The sequence below is a fragment of the Pantherophis guttatus genome, chromosome 1, assembly GCF_059756535.1.
Source record: "Pantherophis guttatus breed Tessera chromosome 1, ASM5975653v1, whole genome shotgun sequence".
NCBI classification, from domain to species: domain Eukaryota; kingdom Metazoa; phylum Chordata; class Lepidosauria; order Squamata; family Colubridae; genus Pantherophis; species Pantherophis guttatus.
Window position 1 is genome coordinate 76,267,728 of NC_142063.1, and position 27,331 is coordinate 76,295,058.

At 38.4% G+C, this 27,331-nt stretch overlaps 1 protein-coding gene across 3 annotated transcripts in view; it reads left to right on the forward strand.

The window, feature by feature from the left end:
• LRP4 (LDL receptor related protein 4) overlaps positions 1-27,331 on the forward strand; it is a 108,016-nt gene that overhangs the window by 35,220 nt on the left and 45,465 nt on the right. For all 3 annotated transcript variants that reach the window (XM_034417489.3, XM_034417488.3, XM_087883156.1), the window contains exon 2: positions 13,189-13,338. In XM_034417489.3, the coding sequence (XP_034273380.1) occupies positions 13,189-13,338 (150 nt within the window). The remainder of the gene's footprint in view (positions 1-13,188; positions 13,339-27,331) is intronic.

The window sequence follows — 27,331 nt, forward strand, 5'->3', positions numbered from 1 at the left end:
AAGTGTATTTATTTATTTGAAGTAATTGAACTGAATTCAAATGGATTCATTTGGCACTCCTGCATTCTCTATTCTTTTTCTTCTTTTACCACACAGTTCTTACTTTAAGTACCCCAAACCAATTGCGTTCAACCTTTATCTTTCTGTTGACACATTCAACTCTTTCACAGAACAAACTGGACAAATGTGTACACACACTTTCTCTTCTTTCAACCAATTCCTCACAACACAGCATAGCCTACTCCACCGCCTTTCCAGCCAATATGTCTTAAAATTCCTCTATCCATGTCTCTGCTTTTAGGAAACATGAAAGTGCAAATTAATCTACTGTACTTGTTCTAACTTTTCACCCAAAGGGTTGTTCGCACATTTATTTGCCAATCCTCAAAAATGCTGAGCTCCTAAAATGTTTCTTTCTACTGTAAGTAAAAAAAAAAAATTGAGGCATTTACGAATTCTTGGGCCAGGGTAGTTATGCTTGAGAAGTCCACATTGTTTCAGTCTTCACCTGAATGAGAAAAGTGACAGCTAGAATAGGAATGAGAAGCTCGCTTGTCCATGTCTCTCCCCCGTTGTTCGTTTTATTTGTCTTTCTGTTATGTCTGAGCAGTTTGTTAGAGAACTGCCACTATGTCTGAAGGCTGCCTGATCTGATCTGCCCTCTGCTCTGTCACTTGTTTAATATGTTAAAGCCACTAGAGAGCATTGTGAAAAGGGGGAGGGTGTGTGTGCTGTGAAGAAGGTTTGGGGAGAATCCATGCTTGTCTTTCTCCCTCCTCTACCTGGGAATGTCCAGTTTTCAAAATGAAAATACAGATGGAGGTGAGCATACTTTTAATGGGTAGAAACTTTTCTCACCCTTTTAATATTTCCTTAGGCCTTGCAAGGAACCCCTTCACATATGTGAGTGACCACTGGCTTGGAAATATTTCTGTAAGACACAATTGGAAGGAGAACAAAGGTCCTTTATATGCCTTCAGGAATATTCTTACTGGGTTTGCACATTGTCCAATGCACATTTGAGAAGGGTGGGAAATTATAGGTACAGACAACATGCTTTTCAGAGAGGAGATGTTGCATATTTCTGCTAGGAAGAAGTGGGCTGCTGATTGCTCCTCCCTGAGGTCATATAAATAAAGTCCATTAATGACTCTTGTTTTAAAGAGTGAATGTTTAAGGGATGCTTTCATCATGAACGGGAGGCTATTTAACATGGAATTTCAAATAAGGAGTAACATAGCAAGTGGACTAATGGTTCATGAACTGTAAATATTAATTTAAGAATAGAAATTTCTACCTCCGGCTTAGGTAAAAATTGTTCCTCCTAAAATGGAAAACCTTTTCACCGTGTGGAAAAAAATAAGACTATTACCTGTCATAATTCTCGATACCATTCAAAATCATGGTAATTGCCTTTAAAGTACTTCATGACTTGAGTTACTTATGGGATCTCTTGTTGTTTCTACCCATCCCACCTGGTCTAGGAGGAGAGGCATGCTGCAGGTCCTGTCTCCTAAGGAGTGTTAGTTGGTGAAGCCTGGGTCAGGCCTTTTCAGTTGTGGCATCTGCTCTCTAGAATATTATCCTTCAGAGATCACATTGACCCTGTCTCTCTTGGCCTTCTGTTTGGCTCTGCAGATGTGACTCTGTACACAAGTCTGGAGCTCTGAGTGTGAGACAGAGCCCGTTGCTTGGTTGAGTGTTCAGTTGTGACTTTTTAATTTTTTTCTAAATGCTATGGGTTTTATTTAGTTCTGCATATTTTTTTATCATTTTAAATACTATTAGCCACCCAGAGCCATGTATATTATATGGATGGCCATATATAAATAATAAGTCCTCTAAATAATGCTATTTGATTAAAGCTATAGGAGGGTTCTAGCATGCAAGTTAAGAACATGTGATAGCAGCTAAAAGTCCTCCAGATCTTTAGTCTTTGCCATCATTCTATGATAATAATAGTCTGCCTTTCTGAATTTTTGAGAAGATTAAGATATGTAAAGGACTCTGAGCAATTTTGGAAGAATTCAATAAATAATGATAATGTACATCTTGTAAACATTAACATGCATTGCTGGTGATATTTCTGTGGGCTAGGTTTTAACTATCTTTTAATACTGGGATCCGATAGTTGCTATTCATCTGTATTTCCTAGACTCTTAGTTTATTCCATCTGTCTTCAACAATACCTAGAGTTCCCAATTAGCATGATTGCTGCTGAGAATTCTGTCCATACATCTAAAGATTTCCCAGATTGGCTGAGGCTGATTTTTACTGGAATGAATCTTTTTGCTCCAATTTTGCCTTTAAAGCCAAACAGCTTGTGCTGAATACATACAAAAAAGAGGACCCCGTCATTAAACTGCAGTAGGCTGAATCATGAATTATTTGCTCACCACCTGACATTAAAGCTTTGAAAGTGCTATCATGCCGTCCTACTCTCTCTCATTATTCTTGTTACCCAATTGCCACTGTAGCTTTTTGTTCCTAAATTTCACCAGTTGCAAAATTAGATTGCTGCAGGACACCGGGAACAATGAAGTACAGAAAATCTCTATGTATTTCAAGATGTCCTATGAGGATGTTTCATCTTTCTTTCTGTTCATTGTTTTCCCCAGCTAAGCAATGTATGTAGCTGCAGGTGAGCAGTATTGAAAGATCAGCTGAATGTTGTACAATCATAGGTGCATAGAGATGTGGCAGCTTGGCCTACATACTAGTGTGCGTACATAATGGCCACTAATTCTTTGCATCTTGGTGCATTCATTAAATTAGTTCAAGGATAAGGGGGTTCTTTGGAGTCTGGGTCAATCCATCTAATAAAAAAATATCAGTACTGGGTATAATCTGTCTTTGAATACACAAACATTATTATGCAACAAAGTGTTTCAAAATCTGGTCACAAAAATCTTGAATTCTTTTTCTTCTACATATTTTGTTCATCTAGAACAGAGGTTTCAAACTCAAGGGTGCTTAAATCTGGCCTGTGGGGCTGGCCTGGAAATAGCAAAGGACTGGCCCATGGTGCCTCTGGCAGCCAAAATGAGGCGTGGGGGGGACCTCCCATCCTGTCTCTCCCCCAGCTGGCCCGCAGAGGAGAACTACAATGCTGATCCGTCCCTCAAAGAAATGCAATTTAACACCCCTGATCTAAAATAAGCATTGTATAATTTACTGCATATTTACCTGCTCCCCCACCCACCCACAAATATTTTTTTAAATGATGTATTCTGCACAGAGAACCATATTCTAGTGCTGATTGTTGCAATGAGGTCAATACAGAATTCTGAGATGTACCTGATACTTTTTTTAATTAATCAAAAGCCACTGTTTCCCAGGTTCTCAGATGACACTAATGTGCATATTTGAATGAGGTTCAGTTGTCCCAGCCAATCCTTCCCAAATCGATGCCTCGCAGGCAGGTTAGTTTACAGCTTGTAAGCCAACATGGTTCAGTACAAGTAGACATAAGATCAGATTGGAGAAAGCTGGCCTGAATGGGTCTCCCAAAGCTGTCTCTATAAAAGAGTTTTTCTAAATTTCTCTCTTTTCTATTGTGCATATTTTAAATTTCTTTGTATTTCTTGGTAGCATCCCTGAATTTTTCCTCCTATGGCTTTATCAACATTTGACAAATTTCTTTCCAGCCTTCTTGTTACTTTTGGCTGTTGATCAACACAAACTCCCCACATCCAAAGCTAATTCAGAACTCTGAATAACAGTAGCATTTAAGTTTTGGGATTCTGCCAGGAGACTGGCAATCTAATTCCAGTGTCAATAGTTGTTTTGGAGTTGGCTCTTCCTATTTAAGATTAGAATCTAAAAGTAGTACAGTACCTACACCAATGTCCCAAGAGTCTGACTGAGTTTTGTTTTCCAATAACATGGAATACCAATTGCCCTTCGCTCAGGGCAGAAGTGGACAGGGGAGTGAGAGAGAAGGGCTGCCCTTTGATTGCTGAAGTGGAGCAGAAGGCTTTGTTTTTACTTCCTGAGTTGAAGAACGGAAATCTTGGCACATAAGTGTAACACTAAATTGGTTTCCGTAGAGTTTGTTTAATGGTGTGTGTAATGCAGCCTTCCCCAACTTGGTGCCCTGCATTGTGCTTGGGATACAGATTTCAGCTGTCACATCTCGGTCAGCCTGGTCAGTGGCCATGCTGGTTGGAAATTCTGGGAATTGTAATTTCCACACATTCAGTCAGCAGTTTGTTGGCCAAAGCTGGACAAGTGACAGATGGGAATGGATCAGTGGGGAAATCTAAAATTTGTTACTATCGGTTTTGTGGGCGTGGCTTGGTGGTGGTGGGGGTAATGTGACTGGGTGGGTATGGCCAATTTTATTTTTTTTTTACTTTTAAAACCATTTTTTCTACAACCTCTTTGACAAAGAGGTTGTAAAAAAATGCTTTCAAAAGGCTCTGATGATCGCAGCTGAGTTGCCTGATCGTCAGAGCTTTTTAAAAAACCCTCTGCCGATCAGGCAACTCAGCCATTTAAAAGAAAAAAAGCCTCTGATGATCGCGCGGCTCAGCTGGGCATGGGGGGGGGCAGGGATTTTTGCTACTGGTTCTCTGAACCACCCACCTCCATCGCTACCGGATCGGGCGATCCAGTCCGAACCGGAAGCATTTCACCCCTGGAATGGATGTAAGGATAAAGATCAAGAAAAATTACATTGTCACATTTGGAACCAACTGAACTAATGTCTTGTTTTAGTATCTAGCTCTATTCTGGAGTCAAGACTACATCAACAAGTGAAGTATATGCATTGAAGTTAAGCAATGAGTATCTAATACTCACTGATGTGTATCTGCCAATTGGTGATTTATTGCCTCAGAAGTAATAAAGCACAAAATAAACCCAGATAATTTCTGGTAGAAAGTTGCTGAAGTAATTTGTTTTCTCCCTGGTCTCTTATTTTGGCTTTCAGTTAAGATCATAGTCTTGTTAACTCCCACTTACAGATAAAACCTTAGTATTAAATATCAGAATTGATTATAAGCAGGGGAATTAATAGATCCAAATCCCACTTCTTGGGAAGAATTAGGGATGGTTTTTGTTCTTAAGAAACTGAGGAAATCCCTTTTCAGTAGAGAAGGCTTGAAGCACTGGAATAGCAAGAGCTAAAACATTAAGTTCATGAACCTCTCTGGACGTACTCAAGATGTGGGTGGGCTGTGCAGGGTCAAATTTTCCTGCTTGGATTGCTGCGCTGTTGTAACTTCACCACTGAACGTCTTGTTCTGCTTCTGGCAACCCTACTGGAAATGTCTAGCCCCATATGAACCCATAAAAAGTATTTATCAAATGGTTTCCCCTCATCCCATAAAATAATGGCTAAGGCTCCTTTTACTTTCAAGTCTGAATTTCTTTCAATTTTCTGGTAAGCAGTGGGGGATCCGTGATGACATTGTGGTTGTGTGGTACTCCTTACTTGATGAGCTTGGCCTGGTTTTGACATAGTCAGTTCAGTTTGGCAGTTAATAAGTTTTCCTATTTTGCTCATTCTTTGAGAGAAACCTAATACTATATGTGTTTTTGTTACATGTTTTAAAAAAACCGTCTTTCTCCCAAGATAGCTGCATTTATCTTGTGGTTCTGCTTTTGAAGCTTCTCTGTCTGGGCATTGCAGAATAGAGGTTTCTACCTCATTCTTGCCACAAAGCCACATTTACCATCATCTTTTTCTCCAGAGACCTTCTTCTGCAAAAACTAAGCTGCTGTGGCTTGATTTCCCAGCCTCTAGTAGAACATCAAATAATGACAAGGAAGCTGTGTTGCATAGATGCTCAACTATTAACAAGGAAAAGATTACACCAAAAGAACTCATCTGCTGACCCTTTCACAAAATGTTTCTCATATTGGTGCCATTCTAATACGTCGGGCTGCAACTGCTTCCCTCCCAAGTCATTAGCTGAGGAAGCTGAAGATGATGGGGTTGTGGTCCACAACATCTGGAATGTGTCACTTTGGGGAAATCTGCTTTAACAGAAGAGTTGTGGTTGAAATTCAGCAAATCACAATCCTGAAAAGAGTCGGATTACAGCCCTCAAAAATCTGATATAGAAACAAGCTCTTATTTCCTTCTCATGCTCTAGGGCTGGAAAATTATATCCCTATTAGTGAATTGAATTCTTAGCCTAGTAACACAGAAAAGAGGTTGATATAAATACATATTTAACATATTGTGGGATGGTAGTTTAGGAGCATAAGAAGAGAGAGAAAGGAATGTTGAGCATTCCACGCTGCTAAATTGCTAACACTGCAAACTCATTGGCCTCTGGATATATAACAGGGACCAGATCCTTTAGTATTAATTAGCTCTAGACAGAGAGAAATTGGTTACTAATAGTGAGAGACAGAAGGCTAGAATTTATAGAATGTTACCAAGCACAGGAGCAGTGGTGGACTGCTGCTGGTTCGGACCGGTTTGGGCAAATTGGTAGTTGTGACCTGCGGGTGAGTCTGCCCACCTGCCCCGGCACTATACCGTCCTACTTAGACACATTTTTAAGCCGCATGCATGTGTGCAAGCCACACGCACAAGCAAAGCACATGCATGGAAGGCCGCGCACATGCGCAGAAGGTGCTCACTTGCATTTTCGGTGCTGGGTGAACTGGTTGTTAATTCATGTACCGTCCACCTCTGCACAGGAGTGAGTTAGATCAGTCATGAATTGCTTGGTTTAGAGTAGATTCCCAGAGAGATGATAGCAGTTTTCAAATCTTTGCCTTTTGGAGGGTCCTTGAATGGCCCTGATTTTGAAAATTCTGTACAAACCCATAATGTTCATAACATCAATTTCATGCAGGTCAGGAAAAATGAAAGTGGGTGAATGGTTTTCCCTTAAATAGCAGATTGAAAGTTCTTTCTGACCAACTGTCTCCTCTTGGATGGATTGTTGCTGCCTTGCCTGCAGCTCTGCCTCATACATTTATGCATGTCATGGTGCATATGCAAAAGGGGTGGAGTTTATGGTACAACACTGCTTTTGACATTTGCCCCAGTTCTAGGGACATCTTTGGCTCAATTTGTTTCCAGTCCTTAAGCCGCAGAACCTCTATGTAAAGGGGCCCAGACTTAATTCTAGTGCCAATGATGTGGACCATGTCCATTCATTCCGTTGGAGGCAAAAGGGTTCTTTTTCAATAATTTCTGATTAATTTAAGGAAAGACCATTGCATATTTCCCGGAATTTTTAGCAAGAGGCTAAAATATATATTTACATAAAATATCACTATGTATTCTGCATGTTCTTCATCAAGTGTCACTCAGAAACATACATTCTATGAAATAAAAATCAATATCAAGTTATTATAGTTCATTGACATCTACTTCCCTATATTTGTATTTGTCTAAAACATTTAAAAGCCAAGTCACCTTGAGCCAATAATGATAAATTTCATAGATCATTTTTTGACTGTGCAAGTCAAATACTTTTTTTTCCTGTTCTGAGTGTCCTGCTATCTGTTTTATTTCAATGAACGTGAATATTTTGAAAAAGGGAGAAAAGCTTTCACTCATAATATCCCCTGAGTAATGTCTTAATTATTAAAAGAGATATACAAACAATGAACTAAGAGAGTGATGTCGATAACTTTTATATATTGATTTAATAGATTAACAAAAGAGGCTTATTGAGAATCTCATAAGAAAGGACAAAAAAAGTGAAAAGAAATCAAATTCTAATATATTTTTTGAATGGACTAAAGATTAAGATTGTTAGAAGTAAAATGAAAGAACATAAAGTTGGTTTATTTGACCCTGGCTTAAGTAGATACATTATTATCTCTGGTAACACTTAATGGACTTTGGCTGACACCAGGACTGAAATGTCAATGCTTTATGAATATATTTATAGATAACGGATAGGGATATGGGAAGAAGAGATCATATGTTGTATTTTAAGAGATGATGTTACTAAAATTGTTTATATTTGTGATGAAGGTGACAAGTCTCAACTATATTTATATATCTATATCTATATCATCTATAGATATATTCACAAACACACATATATAACTATTACTATTTTCTTTCTCTTTTTTCCTTTTTCTTTTCTGCACCTTCTATTCTTTCTTTTTATTCTGTCTTTATTAGTTTTTATTGTTGTAATCATAACCTTTAATACAATTACTATTAAAATACTTTTTCCATATTTTGATCATTTTATATATTTTCATCATTCGTCGTTCATTGTTGCTAAAAAGCTCCAAATTTTCGTAGAGAGTCTATGCCTTGGGAAATACTGATTTTAGAATGCATTCTAATACATAGCTAAAAAATAAACATAAAATACTATCTCAAGATTAAATGTATTGGCTTTTTTTTCCTACTGGAGAGTCACTGGGTAGCTTGCAATGTGATATTCTGAGACTACATTTAAGATGAAATTTTAGAACATACCCATATATATTTCTAATATCAGGAAATGCATTATCAAGAACAGGAAGCATAGGATCTCTACCACCTGGAATTCTATATGCTGCCTATAGCAAATTGAGCAATGAAGTTGAATTTGACCTCTGTGAATTTGGACAGATTTAGTAGTTATGATATATTAGACTAAGGGAATGGATTGCAGCTAATGCCTTGGAAGTATCTAAGTATCAGAGTTTTGGCAGATTGTTGTGGCTTCAAGTAAGGAGAGACTGAATACCATCAAGGACTCTTTTGGAATGCACAGGATGCTCAGTAGCTGTTAATTGAAATTGACATGAAGGTGTTGCCTGTTCAGTCACCAATGATTAAAAAGTCCAACTGAATAGTCCAACAAACCAGTTGGCTATGCATAATTTAGGTCTTAAAACTAGGATTTTTCCCTAAATTATCTTTAGAGGTCCTGATTGTGAATATAGTTTAAAAGCATGGCGCTATTACAGATTAACCTTTTATCCAGGAACATGATCTTGAGATGATATGTACAATTATGCTACATAGGGATGGTTAAATACATTGTGAGTAGAATATCAAGAAGTGTTTTACCAATAAATATAGGAAAGAATAGGAAGGTGCCATGGCTCAGCGGTTAAAAACTGGAAAGCTGACAACCCAGGTTTGAGACCCAGCATCATACAACGAGATGAGCTCAAGCTACTTACCCCAGCTCCTACCCACCTAGCAGTTTCAAAAGTGTGCAAATGCAAGTTAATAAATAAGTACCTCTTCGGTGGGAAAGTAACAGCATTCCATGCGCTTGTGGTATATAGTCTTGCTGGCCACACAACCACAGAAATGTCTTCAGACAATGCTGGTCCCTCGGCCAAGAAATGTTGGACATGACTGGACAGGAGAATCCTGTACCTTTACCTTTATAGGAAAGAATGGTGCTTGGATGGGTATTAAAAACTAGAAAATGACAATACTAGGATTTCTGGAAGACAGGCGATAAGAACAATATCTGCTATCTGATAGAGAAGGTAAACAGACAGTTGTCAGTTTGAGATACTAGGAGTTATTCTGGGAGAAGTATCTACAAATCAGTTAATACAGGATCCTGCAGCTCAGTTTCTCTTGAAGTAATCTTGTAACTTTACCTTAAGTACTTTGCTTATTTTGCAGTTTCATGGACCTTTGTTGCTGTATATATAAGGCGTGAAACCTATTATTTTCAGTATGAATTCTCTACAGTGTTTCCCTTAACAAAATAAATTTGATACTTAATACTTCACTCTAGAATAGATCGTCAAAGGCAAGATTTTTTCTCTTGCTCCTAAAATACAAGTAGGCAGGAAATAGATCACGTCTGAAAATTTGAAGTATAAATAGCAATGGTTTTGGTTCTTAGTTGCTTGCCTACATAAGAACAAATAAGACACACTGTTGAAAACTTTCAGAATTTTTCAACAGGGAATCAGGAAAAAAATGATTTCAGTATTTGCAATATTTGCTTTCAAGGCACATTTCTGCATTTGTCTATTGCATTGTTCACGGCTTCTTGAGAATGAAAAGGAGACTTTTCAATGTCAGAATTTTCCGTGTAAGCCTCAATATTTTCAGATGAACAAAAGTGTGTGAAAGGCTCTAGCAAGCCATTAGGGAAGCAATTAATCTGTAGTCAGAATTAACTCAGGTCTTTTTTCTTTAGAATCACACATTCCAGTTAGATATCAATATATCAGAATAAGGTTTTATGAATGACCCAATAGCTAAATTTGGAAGAAGCTTAACTTTTCACAACATTTGGCTCCAAAGCACCAGAGGGCAGGACAAGAAACAATGGATGGAAATTAATCAAGGAGAGAAACAACCTGGAATTAAGGAGAAACTACCCAACAGTGAGAACAAGTAATCAGTGGAACAGCTTGCCTTCAGAAGTTGTAGATACTTCATCAATGTAGGTTTTTAAGAAGAGACTAGACAGTCACTTGTCTGAAATGGTATAGGATCTCCTGCTTGAGCAGAGGGCAGGACTAGAAGGCCTCCAAGATCCATTCCAGCTCTATTCTGATTAATCGATACTCACTTTGTCAAGGAATATCTCAGAAAGTGTGAATATCTCAGAAAACATTGAGCCCTCTTCCTCCGTATATATTTTAATCACAGGCCATTTCCCAGAGCTATTATTATGAAACACAGTATAGATGTTGTGTTCCAGCTATGTGTTTTGCTGCTCTGCAAAGTTTTCACTCTGCTTGCAGCCAAAGGACTCAATCTGAAATGAATTCTGCCACTTCTGCTAGATGGGCTCTGTAAGTGAGCGTTGTTTCTTCCACAATAGTATGTATGAATGCAAAGTGACTTTCTCAGTTTCTGCCTGAAGAATTCTCTATTTAAACAACGGGTCGACAAATCCCTCCATTAAAACAGGATTAACTGTACTTTCTTTCACTGAAGAATTGCCACTTGAGGATCGAATCAGTTTCTTAAGAGAGAAGTGGAGAAATAGTTGCTATTTGGCAGTTCTCCAAAGCAAGATTACACTGCTTTGTAATCAATGTTTCTTCACTGTAGGGGCAATTGATTAATCATGCAATTGGAGACTCTGGCAAGGGGAGGGAGAAAGTTAAAAAAAAAACCGGATTTTCCTATAAAACAATGCTTGGAATAAAGTAGGAGTGAGTAGAGGATTGGTCAGAGCAGATTTCTCGGTATTTGCATTATATTGTAGGTGTTTCTGCCTCCTAATTATCTCATTGTAGAACCAACTCAGCAGCTTTGCTGAAAAAGAATACTTGTGGGAAAAACCAAGAATATACAATATTTGTGTGTGAAAGGATTTGTGAGATTGGTTCTGGGGGTAAATCACACATTTCTGGGCTGAGTGTGTGTTTTTTTGCAGCGCCTTATTTTTAATGCTTTAACATTTGTCCCACCAATTTGAGCTCCTAGTTTTGCAGCCTGCTAAGGGGTTGGCAGTATTTGGGATTCCCTCTTTCTCTCTCATGCATGCTAGCAAGGCATCTAAGTCAGTGGTGAAATCCAAATTTTTTTTCCTATCGGTTCTGTTGGTGTTGGCGTGGTGTGGCTTGGTGGGCATGGCAGGGGAAGGATACTGCAAAATCTCCATTCGCACCCCACTCCAGGGGAAGGATATTTCAAAATCCCCATTCCCACCCCACTCTGGGGCCAGCCAGAGGTGGTATTTGCCGGTTCTCCGAACTACTCAAAATTTCCGCTACTGGTTCTCTAGAACCTGTCAGAACCTGCTGGATTTCATCCCTGATCTAAGTGCATCTTGAAAGCCTGAAGTTTTGTGCCTGCCGCTACTCTTAGAAAGGGAAATGATTCATAGCCATTCCTTATTGTCCTGCCTTTTGCCAATTTGCAAGTTTCTCAGCAAAGGAAGAGATTCCGCGGCTATTTCCGATTTAGAATCTGAAGCATCATTAAGAGCACCAGGACCATTCTGATACAACGAGAAGAGTATATTTTATTCCCTAAATAAGTGCTTTGCTTGCCCAGGAGTCAGGTGCCCTGACTTCCAAAGCATTTCCGGATCTCTAGGCTGACTGGGGTTGGAATGCAAGGTGGAGACAGAGTCATATTCATAGGCATGAATCCTCTTCTGGATTTCTGAAACCCTTTGAATGGTGCAGAAACACATGTCCCATTTTTAGAGGTAGGGTTCACTTGAAAGGAATTTGGCTTTCCTCAAATCTGCTATCTTTTTTCTCCCTTCTTTTCTCCCATATTATGGCTAATATCATCATGAAATGCTATTTCATGCTATCTGCTACTACAGAGAGAAAATTATTATATTTTTGTGAGCCACTTTGAGATTATAAAAAAAACCAAACAGAAATGTAAGGAAATGACACACACTGAGCACTACTTGTTTATGAAATAGAAATAAAGTGACATTACACAATGAATTTGAAAATGGGATATTGTCATCTGTCTCACTGTTGTGTATTCTTTCGGTTTAGCTATTGTTATTAATAACTTTGTTTAATTGGCATTTTTGTTTCTGCCCCAAAGCTGTAAGGATAATCTAAAACATATTTTTAAAATGTTTTGTTAGAGCACGTATTATTACCATAGATTGCATACATTGCTATGCAACATACCATAAAGACAGAGATTTTTCTTGTGCACATTGACATAGTAAAGTTAACCAAATGATATACTGTATCATATTGAAATTCCTCATACTGTAAATTAAAAATAGCATTTGGATCCATTATGATTTTTCTATATTTCTCATTTGTCCAATTTTAACTACAATTCATCCCTAGTCTCCATCTTTTGAGACTGTTTTGGAAGAAAAGTTTGCAGTGCCAATGCACACACATTTCTATCTAACATGCATGTCTATCTATGCACATAATTTTGCCAACTATTCACATCTTTGCCACATATTTCCTGAAAAATGCATTTTTGCTTACTTTGAAGAATATACATATTTTTTCCACACTTTGTAATTCTTGTCAGAGAATTAACACCACAAATAGTCAGAAAATATATTTTTCATAGGATAACTCATTTTTAATTCATTCATCCATCTGAAAGTAGAAAATTAATTACGCTATTTATTCAGTGGATGCATTTCCTGATAATATGCACACACGTTATAGACTCAGTTTGGCTGCGTTTAGTAGTTGTATTCAGTTAGCTGTAGAATAATAGATTGCTTGACATAAATTGGAAAATACTTTGCAAGGTGACCTTATATGAATGCTTTTTTGTATCCTTATCTTTCTAAACTCTTCTCTAAGATAATACTGATTATTTCTTTCCCGCAGGTGCAGCTAGCAGCAGCTCTGAATGTTCGTGTGGCCGCAACCATTTCACCTGTGCTGTTAGTGCTTTTGGCGAATGCACTTGCATCCCTGCCCAATGGCAGTGTGATGGCGACAACGACTGTGGGGACCATAGTGATGAAGATGGTTGTAGTAAGAAAATAATTCATAATTAGGAGGGAGGGATTGAGGCTGAAGAAGACTTCCATGTGTTTTTTATGCTTTTGCATTTGGTTCTTTTAAATAGGCATATGGCTTATTTTTCCTAAAGGGTCACTTTAAGACTCTATTATTAGAGTCCGGAAGACCAAATGCATGTTGCTAAATTATGAAATGCTGAAATCTGATCACTCTCCAACCACTGTCTTTGACCTTCTTGGAAACTAATGGAGGCGGGGTTTTGTTACATTATCTTTTGTACTCCTTGGATATAGCAAAATCGAGTTTTGCATTTTGTGTTTATTTTATGACCTAAGAGGGACTCAACTTCCACTATCACATCATTATAAAAGAAGTGTAAGTGGTGATTTGAATTCTGGATTGTTACGCATTTTGAGATCACCACTCACTGATTGGCAGTTGCAGACAAAGTTTATAACTGGCGCTGATGATGATAGAGGAAAGTATAAGCTAATAATGAATTAGCTTAATAAGCTAATAATAAATTATAAGTAATTTTTAATGTTCCTTTTGTAAGCCGCCCTGAGTCCTTCGGAAGAAGGGCAGCATATAAATTACATAAATAAATAAATAAATAGGGATCTTGGAGATTTTTAAATACACTCATTAGTTGAGAATGAGGAGTATTAGGAGAGGGGAGAAAGTGGACTGGAGACAAAAGAAGGATGCAGAGTGAAACATGGCCACAGGAAAGTCAGGAAGGATATAATATTCTTCTTCTTCTACTGTGATGCCTTCTGAAAGAAGCCAGTAGTGATGGCAGATCTTGGATGCTAATTTTTTTTTTGCCATTTATGCAATTGTTTCTACAGTCATTTTTGTAGGATTATCGGGGGGGTGGGGAGGGAAGGGAGAGAGAAAGAGAGAGAAAGAGAGTGGGGGAGAGAGAATTGAATTCCTTCAAAAACTGAAATGGGAGTCAACTACTATATATACCTGCGAAGGTAGAACTTGTACCATATTAAACTGAAGAGGACCCCCTTTTACACGCTTTCTCCAAATACATATTTTTATTTTGCAAAACAAAATGACACATAACCCAAATGCACTGACTAAATGTCATTGCTGAAATGGGAGTTACATTAGAGCTGTTAGAGGTGGCTAATATTAAAAATAATCAAATACTCTTTTATTTCATATATACTTTGCAAATGCATGTGTGTTCTTTAAAGACAGCACTTATAAAAAGTAGTGGGGAGGACCATTATGTATGCCATCCTTAGCTGTACAATATAAAGTTTGAGTTTCAATCAAAGTTTCTCTTAAGTTAGGCTCAGTTCCCTATACCTACCTAGGTACATCTACGTTGCTTCCTTAGCAAAAATTACTTGCTATTGTTCTTTGTTAGGATTTAAAAAAAAAAAAACTTAGTCCAAAACACAGCCTTGAGATTTCCAGGTTTCTAAGTGGATTTTAGGAAAACACATAAATAAAGTCTCTTAGAAAGTCTCTTTCGGAGTAATTAGAGCTTCTGGATCTGACATCTACAAATAAATTAAAAGAATCTTCATTACAAAGAATGCAGAGAAAAATAAGATATCCCACTTTGCATATAGTTTTTAATACAATAGCAGTATATACTGTAGGGATAGAAATCCAAGGTGAAAGTGGATCTCATAAGTTTATGTCACTGAAATATCTGATTTCCAAAACTTAATTATTTTTTTAAAATTACAGTATATTAGGACCCTGTCAGGGGTCAGTTTCTTTACATCTCTTAATTAAATAAAAAAGTAAGGTTCTACAAAATGAAAAGAAGACAAAATGCACAGGTACCATTTATGTGGTACCTTGCTCAATAGTAGTAACTGTGAGAGGGATCTTGGAGTCCTAGTGGACAACCATTTAGATATGAGCCAGCAGTGTGCAGCAGCTGCCAAAAAAGCCAACACAGTTCTGGGCTGCATAAACAGAGGGATAGAATCAAGATCACATGAAGTGTTAATACCACTTTATAATGCCTTGGTAAGGCCACACTTGGAATATTGCATTCAGTTTTGGTCGCCATGATTTTAAAAAGATGTTGAGACTCTAGAAAGAGTGCAGAGAAGAGAAACAAAGATGATTAGAGGACTGGAAGCTAAAACATATGAAGAATGCTTACAGGAACTGGGTATGTCTAGTTTAATGAAAAGAAGGACTAGGGGAGACATGATAGCAGTGTTCCAATATCTCAGGGATTACCACAAAGAAGAGGGAGTCAAGCTATTCTCCAAAGCACCTGAGGGTAGAACAAGAAGCAATGGGTGGAAACTAATCAAGGAGAGAAGCAACTTAGAACTAAGTAGAAATTTCCTGACAGTTAGAACAATTAATCAGTGGAACAACTTGCCTGCAGAAGTTGTGAATGCTCCAACACTGGAAATTTTTAAGAAGATGTTGGATAACCATTTGTCTGAAGTGGTGTAGGGTTTCCTGCCTGGGCAGGGGGTTGGACTAGAAGACCTCCAAAGTCCCTTCCAACTCTGTTATTCTATTCTAATTATGGAACATCCCTTTGTGAAATATAAGTAGTCCCCGACTTACGACTATAATTGAGCCCAACATTACTGATGCTAAGCAAAACATTTGTTAAGTGAATTTGCCCCATTTTATGACCTTTCTTGCCATAGTTGTTAAGTGAATCACTGCAGTTGTTGAGTTAATAACACAGTTGTTAAGTGAAGCTGGTTTCCCCATTGACTTTGTTTATAAGAAGGTTGCAAAAGCAGATCACGTGACTCCGGGACACTGCAACCTTCATAAATATGAGTCAGTTGCCAAGCGTCTGAATTTTGATCACATGACCATAGGGATGCTGCAATGATCGTAAGTATGAAAAATGGTCATAAGTCACTTTTTTTCAGGGCCGTTGTAACTTTGAACAGTCACTAAATGAACTGTTGTAAGTTGAGGAGCACCTGTACTGCTGTTGAGTATCCTTCCCTTCCCATCCCTTCCCTTTCCTTATCAGTAGTTTGTAAACCTGATGTAAATGAAGAGAGTTGTAAACCTCAGGTGTTTTGCATGTTTTTAGTGATCTTTTCTTTGGCCTAATTATTTTTAATAACTGAGGGGGTCTGTGTGTGCAGTGCTTCGTATTTGATTTCAAAGGAATGTCAAGGGCAGCAGTTGGAGACAGAAGAATAATGCAGTGTTTGTACCCACTTGTTTTCTGAAGCTCCATCTTGGAATCAAATACGAACCATCGCAGAGCCCCCGTAACTAAAAGAGGATATTTTATATTTAGAAGCAATTTTTGTTGTCCAAAAAGTGCTTTTTTTTCAAGAGGCAACTGGACTTTCTGGTTTTTCTCTGAAGATGTTTCGCTTCTCATCCTAGAAGCTTCTTAGGTGAGAAACAAAACGTCTTCAAAGAAAAACCAGAAAGTCCAGTTGCCTCTTGAAAAAAGCACTTTTGGGACAACCATGTCCTGAATGACTGAGAATCTCCACAGAAAATTAAAAAATTGAAATAATTGTATATAATGTTTGGGAGAATTGAACATGTCTTGTTCATAGATAAGAAATAAGGACAGTTTGTTTGTTTGTTTGTTTGTTTGTTTGTTTGTTTATTGGTTTGATTTATATGCTGCCCTTCTCCGGAGACTCAGGGCGGCTTACAATGTATTAAGCAATAGCTTTCATACTTTTGTATATACCTGCTTAGTAGGGCTTTCGGCCCCCACTAAGCGGTGTTCTTTTTTATACAAAGTCAGCTTATTGCCCCCACAATCCAGGTCCTCATTTTACCTACCTCGAAAGGATGGAAGGCTGAGTCAGCCTTGAGTCTGGTGAGATTTGAATTTGCAATAATTGCAGGCAGCTGGTGCTACTTAACAGCACTTTAGTCTGCTGCGCCACCAAGGCTCTTGAAGTAGTAGGGCTGTAATGCCACCTGTTTCAGTGATTTTATTCATCTATATTGCTTTATGCTATGACTTGTTTGCCCCTCTTTTGTTTACTAGACACAATTGGCTAGGTTCACACAAGCTAGAAATTGGTAGATTGTGAATTCTACATGCTCTCCAGAAGTCCCATATGTAACTTCCAAAGGAAGCCCTACAGAATGGGCTTAGCCTTAGCTGAACACTTTAACTTTTTAAAAGTGTATTGGAGGAGGGACTTGTCGGAATTTAAGGAGCAAAATTATGGTCGTTAGCAGTACTTTCAGAGCATTGAGATATTTATTTCACTCCTGTACATGGCCACACACAAATTTAAGATGATTTTTCCAGGGATTTTTTTGGGGTGCAGGCATTAAGGGAAAAAATGGGTTTAGCTTTAAAGGGTTTCTGTTTTGGTTCCTTTAAAGCCCTGAATGTACCCCTCTCCAAAAAAATATCCAGCTTTTCCCATTAGGCTCATATACTTATTTATTTTAAAGATTTATATGGTTGCCCATCTTATACAACTCTGGGTGGCTCACAACAATGTAACACAATAAAACAAAAGCACCGTGCCTTCAGCGTCTGCTTGGGATGCCCCTCCGCAAGCACCAGTTGCTTAAAATTGGGAAATTTAGACTGGCAGTTTTCAGAGCTCCAGCAAAGCTCCGTGCAAACAGAGGAGACAAGCAGACAAGCTTTGCAGAGCAGACAATGCTTGAAATAGAAAAGGATACAGAACAGCTTGAGGGGAAATCTCATGCTCAGATCAGATTACAGCAATTGTACATGGGCAAAACAGAATTCTCTTTCCCAGAAGGGATACAAAGCAAAAAAAAAAAAAAGAAAGAAACCGAAAGAAGAAATTAAAGTCAAGCAGGTTCCTTGTATTTTCTTCACAATATACCTCTGCATTTTGCCGACACTTCTCACTCCTGGATCAGCTTGAGTTTCTCCTGAGATGTTTTCTTCCGCCGCTCTGGTTCAAATTATAGATCAAATTACTGACTGCTTTTTAAGACCGGGGATGTGGGTGAGTGAGGGTCAGTAAAGAAACAAGCCCACTCTTCTATGTTAAAGATGTTAGGGGGAAACAGCACTTTGAACTTAGAGGAGCAAAAGATATACACGAGTACATAATACATGAGTAATACACAAGCATATAATAGATGCAAACTTAAAGTGAACCACTCCAAACTCAATTGCAGAAAATATGACTTCAGCAACAGAGTGACCAATGCCTGGAATACACTACCTGACTGTGGTTTCATCCCCAAACCCCCCAAATTTTAACCTAAGACTGTCTATTGTTGATCTCACCCCATTCCTAAGGGGCGTGCATAAGAGCACCAGAGTGCCTACCGTCCCTATCCTAATGTTTCCTCTATTTGTATCTATTTTATGTATTCAATTCATGCTTATACTTATATATATTATCTAATACGTATTTGACAAATAAGTAAAATAAATAATAAAAATAAAAAGAGGGTAAAGGATTACATTGGAAAGAATATGCATAATTATGTATTCTAACAGCTAACTTGATGGAAAGACCATGTAGAAGTAAATGAGTGAGGAAGTTCCCAGGCATGAAGAAAGGAAGTATATTACTGGAGATGGAGTTATAGATTTGATGGGATCTCTTAATTTTCATCTTTGGCAGCTCCAAGCAGTTGCCTGCTGTGGTCTTAGTAGAGTCTCTTTAAATGTTGCTATATAAGATCCACCAGCCTGTGCTTTCTTTAATGAACCTTGCATTCTGTTTCTTTTGGTGATTTTTAAAAAAACCCATATGTAGCTCTTTACTGATCTCAGCCACAATCAAGCACCTCATTTGTGCTTGATTGTGGTTAGATCCTCTTGCCAGTTTCCTTAAGAAATGCCACTTCCCACTAGAGCAGGAGTGTCAAACTCATATTGTCACGGTGGCGTCACATGATGTATCGCAAGTTTCCCCCCTTCGGTAAACTGGGTGTGGGTGTGGCCAGCGCATGACGCATCTGGCCCACGGGCCGTGAATTTGACAACTAGAAGGAAACTGCTCTGTATTGGTCTGTCTGCTTCTCTCCAGGTTGTGGGAGATAGAGTCCTTGATTGAGGTGGCATCCACCCTTGGTTTAGAAATTAAGATTCATCATTGCTACACAATAGAATAATGATAGTGACAGCTCCTTGCATAACCTCTTCAAAGGTGGAAATGATAGCATGACAAAGAACAATTAATTAGATGCATTCATAGGTGAACCAGGAAACAAGAGGTATGTACCAGTATATAAAAGTAGGCGGTAGGAAATATTGGTATACTTGGCAGCCTTTATATGTGAGGACTTTTTCAGAAACCAATCCTCAAAATATCTGGAGTGTCAGTGAATTAGCTTCAAACCCCTTTTAATAAGTGGAGATTTTGTAAATACGATATTGGGGTTTCCCCAACAGAAGAAGACAAGAACCATAGTAAACATGTAACAAGCTCAGTCTTGCATGATGGGTGTTGCAAGTAATTCTTTGATGGAATTTCAAGCATCAGTGTTTGCCTAAATTATGAGGAAACCTTGCCTACTAGACAGACAAGACCTTCCAGAAACTTGAATTAGCACTAGATAGTTTATTAAAAGCAGTTTCTTGCTGATTGAAGGCATTCATTATATTCATGCCCCAATATAAATGGAAATTCAGTGTCCAGGATAGTACTTAGCAACACTTTCAAGTTAGAGAATAAAAATGTTGGAATGAACAACTAACAGTATATAAAGATTATCTGAGAACAAGTCCCATTGAATAAGAATTTTTAGTATAAGGTTTATTTTATTTTATTTTATTTATTAGATATTGCTTTTGATTGTTGAATGCCCTGATCAGTTCCCTGGTTTCCTTACTCTTTGTCTTGAATTTAGCATTTATTTTCTCCTGGCATCTTTCTCTGACAGACTTACTTCCTTGGAGTCTTGTTCTCATTTCTTTAACTTCTTTGCTTCAGAGTATCGGATTTCCTAGATTTCACCTCGTATCTTGAAGGAGAGTTATATTTATCACTAAAGTGAGAAAACATGTTCACTTGTTTGTAGTGGATATTTCAGTAGATAGCAAATGTAGCCTTTGCTCTCTGTGCTTGACTTCCCAATGAACTGCTTTGATTACTTTACAGACACTATTATTGCATTTCTAGCAGTCTTTCTGAGACCTATTAGTGCAGACAGGTTTTGGCAATCTCACACCGGAACCAGCCTGCACCTCAGTTGCTTGTCTGTCTCCTAAGTCTCTCACCTTCTGAGAGCAAAAGAACATTGAATTGTCTTCTGCTTTCAAGAAATATACCTCCTTATTTTTCATATTTCTCCAAAATCTCCTTTTTTTCCTCATCATTAATAATTCAAAAGTGGTATGTTTATTTATAAAGAATCACTACACGTGTCCCACTTATGTGGTATTAGACTTCATACGTGCATTTTTTGCTTTTCATTTATATTTTCTATTCTGACACGGGTAGTAATGTATACAGGACTTTCTTCGAATTCCCACTTAAAGCCTTCTCTCATCTAGGAATGCCGTATCAAGGCTGCTAAAATATGGATGGCCACTAGATGACTACACAGAGACAGAGATAACTTAATTTTTTTGATCCTATCAAGTGGTCATCCAATTTCTTGCAAGCCAGGTAAATTATGCCAACTTCCTCTCTTCCCTAACCCCTCCCCCACCCCCGGGAGATTTCTGATTAAATGAGTGCTTTAATCAGAGTGGTGGTGGCACAGTGATTAGAATGCAGTACTTCAGGCTACTTCTGCTGCCTGCTGGCTGCCTGCAGTTCAGCAATTCGATTCTCACCGGCTCAAGGTTGACTCAGCCTTCCATCCTTCTCAGCTTGGTAACATGAGAACCCAGACTGTTTGGGGAAATATGCTGACTCTGTAAACCGCTTAGGTTTTAAAGCACTATGAAGCGGTATATAAGTCTAAGTACTATTGCTGTTAAAATAGGGATGTAATTTGGTTAGTTTGGAAAAGATTTTACATATTGAGAGAGCCTTATGTAGTCCTTCAAATCAGTAGGGAGATGGTGCAGAGGAAATTAATGAGACTGAAGCTTGCTCTTAGACTTTCATCCATATAGGGCCAAATAACAGCTGAATCTTCCCAGAATCATGTGCATATTGTGTACATGGGTACGGTGTTTAATTTTCAGTGTTGGTCAGCAGGTTTATAAATTTGGTGAAGCTTTCTTGAGGGACCAGAAATATTAGGAGAAGGACGGGTGTTCCAAAAGACTGACATTTGCAAAGGCTGTAAGAGATCCTTGATCTTAGTGAAGAAGTCTTGGACGCCTGTTTTTCCTGAATAATGGCTATTTAGGCACATGGCCAAGTTTCCTAGTGCTATGATAAAATTTCTGAACATAGCTGAGTTGAGACATGTTCTCCATTAACTAGAAAGGTCACTATGTGGTCAGCAAACACATGAAACAAATATTTACTTGACTGTTGACTGAATTGTGTCCTTCCTGGTGTGTATTCTCAAACTCTGCTTATCAGAAAGATAATTCTGTATGGGGATCTTGATATAAAATATGGATGTTCTTCCCTATTGTTTAGACCACTCTTGCTGCCATTCACTTTCCAAATGTGTTAATGGCTGGGAATGGATTGGAAATATAATCTAACACATTTGGACTTGTCAACAGAGGTGGGGGAGGAAGAGCAATATTTTCACACCCATCATCTTTGTTTCAAGATTCATTTGTCTAAGGTATTTGCAAAAGATAAGTGTGATTTTGATGACAGTCTAGGGGGTGAAGGAAATTGGTGTGAAATTTGCTTTTACTTCTAGACCTGTGTGTGTGTGTGTGTGTGTGTGTGTGTGTGTGTGTGTATCATTTTTTTTTCTGACATATTTTCCTCCCTTCATTTTTTTTAATAATCATAACAGATTATTATTAAGGGGAAAAAAAATCTCTTCAGACTTTCCTAATTAAAGGACTAGTACCCTAATTAAAGGCATTGTTTTGCATGATTAATAATGAAAGTTGATATATGGTATATTAGCTGGGTTGCTAAAATAGCTTAGTGTACTTCATTTCTAAAGAAGAAATGTGTCAAACTTGAATTTGGCTTTTTTGTGACTCAAGAAAGTAACAGTTGATATATGTGCATGTCTTTATTGAGCTTTTTAAAATGCTTCAGATTTGGTTGCCTGGCTGTCTCCGAGCTGGGGAAGAAAAATAGACACAAATGAATTATATCTACAGTTTTTTCCAGGGCTCAAGTTGTCAGGGTAGCTGGTACGAATGAATGCAATTTCTTCTCCAGTGAGAGTTTGGAAGTCAGTCTTAGGTTTGTGGAATCTTCATCATCATATAAAGATTATATTACCTAAATTGCAGATGTAAATTTAATTTCTGGCAGCAGCAGGGGGCATGCATTCATTACTGCATTACCCCAGGATTGACCATTCATTTCTCTCTATGGAGGGACAGCAAAGGAAAGTGTTGTGGCTCCGTTGCCTGAGCCTGGGCTATCGACAGATGCAGACTCTGAGAGTGAGGGAGTCTGCAAGGCCTCCCTCTCCAGGACCCTCCTCTCTGGCAATGCCTCCGGAGGACATCGAAGGCCAAACGATAGGCTCAGAGCCAAGCACGTCCCCGCAGCCACAGGTGGACAGCGACGAAGAAGATAAGTGCTGGCTGGACCCTTGGCAGAGGCGCAGGGAGAAGCGTGCGCAGCAGAGGGGAAGGCGTGCCAGAGATTAGCTGAGTCACTGGACCACACCCCACAGGGTATAAATGTGGGTGTGGTGGCCGGTTCAGTTTGTGACGAGCAAAAACTGGAAATAATCCATGATCTCTGCGTTACTGGACTTTGCCTGCTTTATCGGACTGCATTTGGATTAATCCTTGTATTGTTGAAACTCTGCCTGCTTTATCAGAATGCTTGCAGTCTAATCTTTGTTTTGTGTGAGTAAAGTCTGAATTGGCAGCTAGCCACTGGGTTGCTGCCAGCTTTATCTTCAAAGAGTTTTGTCGTGTGGCTTATTAACTCCGGGCCGTCTGTGGGGGTGTGTGTGTGGTACAGGGACAGAACAGAAAGAATATAAAAGCATTTAAGATTTCTTACTGGGGAACATAATATTCAAAAAACCTGTGATCCAAATTATCCAATTGGGCAAATGTTGATCTTGAACTGCATCCACCTTCCCACACCTAGGATCTCTTTGGAGTGTTGGACTACATTTTCCATTAATCCAAACCAGCATGGTCAGCTATCAGAGAATATGGTGAAAATATCTTACCCAATCCTGATTGAGGAAGACTAGGATACACGGTGATAGCTTTGCAATAATCATCAAATTCAGACTACGTTAGTATCAAAAGTTAAGAGATTGAATTTATTTTATTTTACTCATCCCACCCACAGATTTGCGGCGGGTAATTAGAGGAAAGAGTGCTACTGTATGTTTCATAAAACTCCAGGTAGAAGGGGAGAATATAAATATATTGAAATAGTAACAATTCATATAAAAGGGAGTATCTATAATATAAGACAAAATGAAGAAGGCTGTCAAAATAAGGTTTACTGCATTTAATTTTTTAAATTATTTTAACTAGAATGGATATTGTGATTATGTATATATGCCATCTCTTAGCTTTTCAATCCATTTAAAAAAGAGTAGTTGACATTGGTACTACTTGGTTTTGCCATAGGATTTGTGGGCAAGGATATGCATTGCTGACAAGTTAGCGATGATATGGACTCTAGCCAGTTCATGGCCCTTGTGCTAAACAAAATTCCAATAACTGAAACTGAGTTCTAAAAAAAATTGCCTTCCTCCTCTAAGGGACATTGGTGTTAAATATCCAGAACCTATATAAAAATATGGAAATATTTGGCAGTCCTTATTTTAAAACAATACTTTGTTCCGTATTTATGTGCACAAAAATTCCACATTTATGTGGAAGTCTCTTTGGAACATATGGAACAAGATGGATTTTGTTGCTGTTGTTAATTCTGATGGATTGGATAAATAGCCTATGCTGTCCGCTGACCTGATTTTCAGAGTAAACAACCTAGTGTTATTGGAAATCTGCAAGCTATATATAATTAAGAGAAATTGCTGCTTCTCTGCTGTTTCTGTTGTTCTGGTTATATTTCTGAGCTTATCTTTTGCACGTCATTCTTCTTGGTTCTGTTCAATTCCTTTTGAATCTGTCTAAATTGAGAACTGCATTGCATTATGAGTATATTCTACCATTCAGCTAGGTGAGGTGTGTTTGTTCCTTTTTTTCCTTTGAGGGCTGATAATATGAGGCAAGAACTAGTAGTTCTCAGACTAGAGAGAGCTGTTACATAATAAACCATCCAAGGCCACTAAGGGAATCATCAAATATCTGTTCACTTAGAAAGGCAGGAGGAAGAAGCCAAAATTTTAAACTCTACAATAGGGAGGGAGTGGCAGAGAGAGGAGGGGGAGGTAATCTAATTCAATAGTTATACTGTATGGGCACATACACTCTAGAATTCTTTGCTCTGCAGTGTGGAATCATCTGTTGCCTTCAAGACTTCCTTGCTGTCTGCAACGAAAACTCAAAACTAGCTAAACTGAGAGTCTTCTGCCAAGTTTAACCAAAGGGTGAATTAAGGATTAAGTATCTGGAGATCTGTGATTACCGTCATGGCCAATTGTGATGTCTCACACGTTCTAATCTAAAAATTTAAGGAAAAGAGAGCATCTGTATAGGTAATTGTAGGTTAAACCATTCTCACTAATGACCATGTTGACCGAAGATGGTAGAGACCGTAGATAAGCCTGGATGGCACTGTATTGGGGAGAACTACTGCTGACAGTTCCTAGATAAGTTGCCACAAATGCTAAGCATTTGGTTGATTGGTACTTACCTAGTTTGCGCCTCAAAGTATTGTACAATTTTAATCAGTATGATTAAAATGCAGCTGTGAGGTTAACCATGGTTACTGTGTTCATTTATAACTTTTAAAACCTGCTTTTCATAATTAAAACAAATCCCAAAGTAGATTTGCAAAGATAGTTCCTGGCTGCAATTTCAGGGGAAGGACAGGGGAAAACTAGAAACACTAACTATCCAAATGGCCATTTATTTGCAAAGAAACCACTTTTCTTCCTATTTATTGGGATACTGCTGCAGATGATGACAGCTATAAGATAACATCAGCAGACAGGGCAGAAATGAAAGAGTTCCTTTTTGTTGCTTGCTTGTTTAGTTGAAGGAAACCCTGTTCCTTTGGAAAACACAGCCACCAGGTATAAAATGCTTTCTTCTCCTTCTCCTCCTCCTTCTCCTCCACCCTCTCCTCCTCCCCCTCCCCCTCCCCCTCTTCTTCTTCTTCTTCTTCTTCTTCTTCTTCTTCTTCTTCTTCTTCTTCTTCTTCTTCTTCTTCTTCTTCTTCTTCTTCTTCTTCTTCTTCTTCTTCTTCTTCGCCTTGAAAACACAGTCCTCATAGGTTACGAATTTATTGCAACCCAAAGAGGAAGCCTTTATAAATGGCATTCTGAGAGAGGGAGGGAGAGGAGGGAGGGAGAGCGAGAGCGAGAGCGAGAGACTAATCTAATTCAATATTCATTGTAAAAATTTACTGGTACATTGAAGGTCTTCTCAGATGAATAGTTTACAGAGCAACAAATCTGCACATATTGCTCGATACTTGTGTGATATCCATACATCTTTTCTTGCTTAATCAAAAGGAAAAATAATTATCTGTTAATTGTCTAAAATATACCGCGTAGATTTTCCTTAGACCAATTTTACCTTCTCAGCTCCACAGGGAGCCCAAGCAAAGCTATTAAAGAAGAGGAAGAAATTAAATGAGATTAAAACCTCTACTCCACTGAAGAGACTTCTGGATTAGGACCTGTATGTTCAAGTGGCTCAGCCGTATATTTAGCATATTTCTTTTTCTTCCACAATTTTCTCCCAAAATGCTGAAAAGGAATGTTCAGAAGCAATTGGAAAGATTTTCATTTCTAGTTTTGAGAGTGAATGAGTGAGCAGGAGAGAGAGATGTCATGTAAAAATCATTCTAGCCTGACTTCAGTAAGGAATTGATTATCTTGATTTGCTTAATACAAGTAGCCCTCAACATTCCTATAACAGAGACTGGCCATTATGGTCATAAATCATCAAGTAGGACATCATGTGCAGGTGCGTAAAACAAGCCCGTTGTTTGCTCTGGAGTGTTTTTGCCAAAAAACTAAAGTAAAGGCCAGCTTTGAGCAAAAGTGCAGTCATGTGACCATGGGATGCTTCAAATGTCTATAGATGCAGGCTGGTTGCCAAGTGCTCAAAACGCTGTTGTGTGATTAGGGGTGTGTGGAAGTTTGGAACCAAGTCATGAATACTTTTGGGGGCTCCATCGTAACTTTGATCAGTTGCTAAGCAACAAGTTGTAAGTCAAGGACTACCTGATTGAATGGGAATGATAACAGTTTATGAAGAAGACGTAAAAAGAAAATCTGAAGCCAAATACTTGGCTTGTATGGTGCCTTGTATGAACATTTAGAAGAGATGCCTCCTCATTTGGCATAGGCTGTAAGAGTTGGGAAATACTAGGGAATTAAAAGCCACGGTGTGGATGTTTGGGGTTTGCATTGGTGGAGAAGATACTGGCTATCAAACAAAATTTAGGATAAACATACAGTAAAAATAGCAGAAAGGTTGTTTGTTTGTTTTTTAGAATCTTGTCAAAGGCATTTAAAAATATCAAGAGGCTTGGGAATGTCACCTGACAAATATGTCATTGAGTCAGGGTGGCGCAGTGGTTAAAATGCAGTACTGCAGGCTACTTCTGCTGACCGCCGGCTGCCTGCAATTTGACAGTTTGAATTTCACCAGGCTCAAGGTTGACTCAACCTTCCGTCCTTCCGAGGTGGGTAAAATGAGGATCCAGATTGCTGCGGTCAATATGCTGACTCTGTAAACTGCTTAAAGAGAGTTGCAAAACACTGCAAAGCGGTTTATAAGTCTAAGTGCTATTGTTTTGTTTCTTGCTTCCAGGTGCCAAGGTTATGTATGTTTTTCCTTTTGCATGTTGTCTTCAGAGAAAAAATGAGTGCTACTACACATGCAAAGTGGGAACTT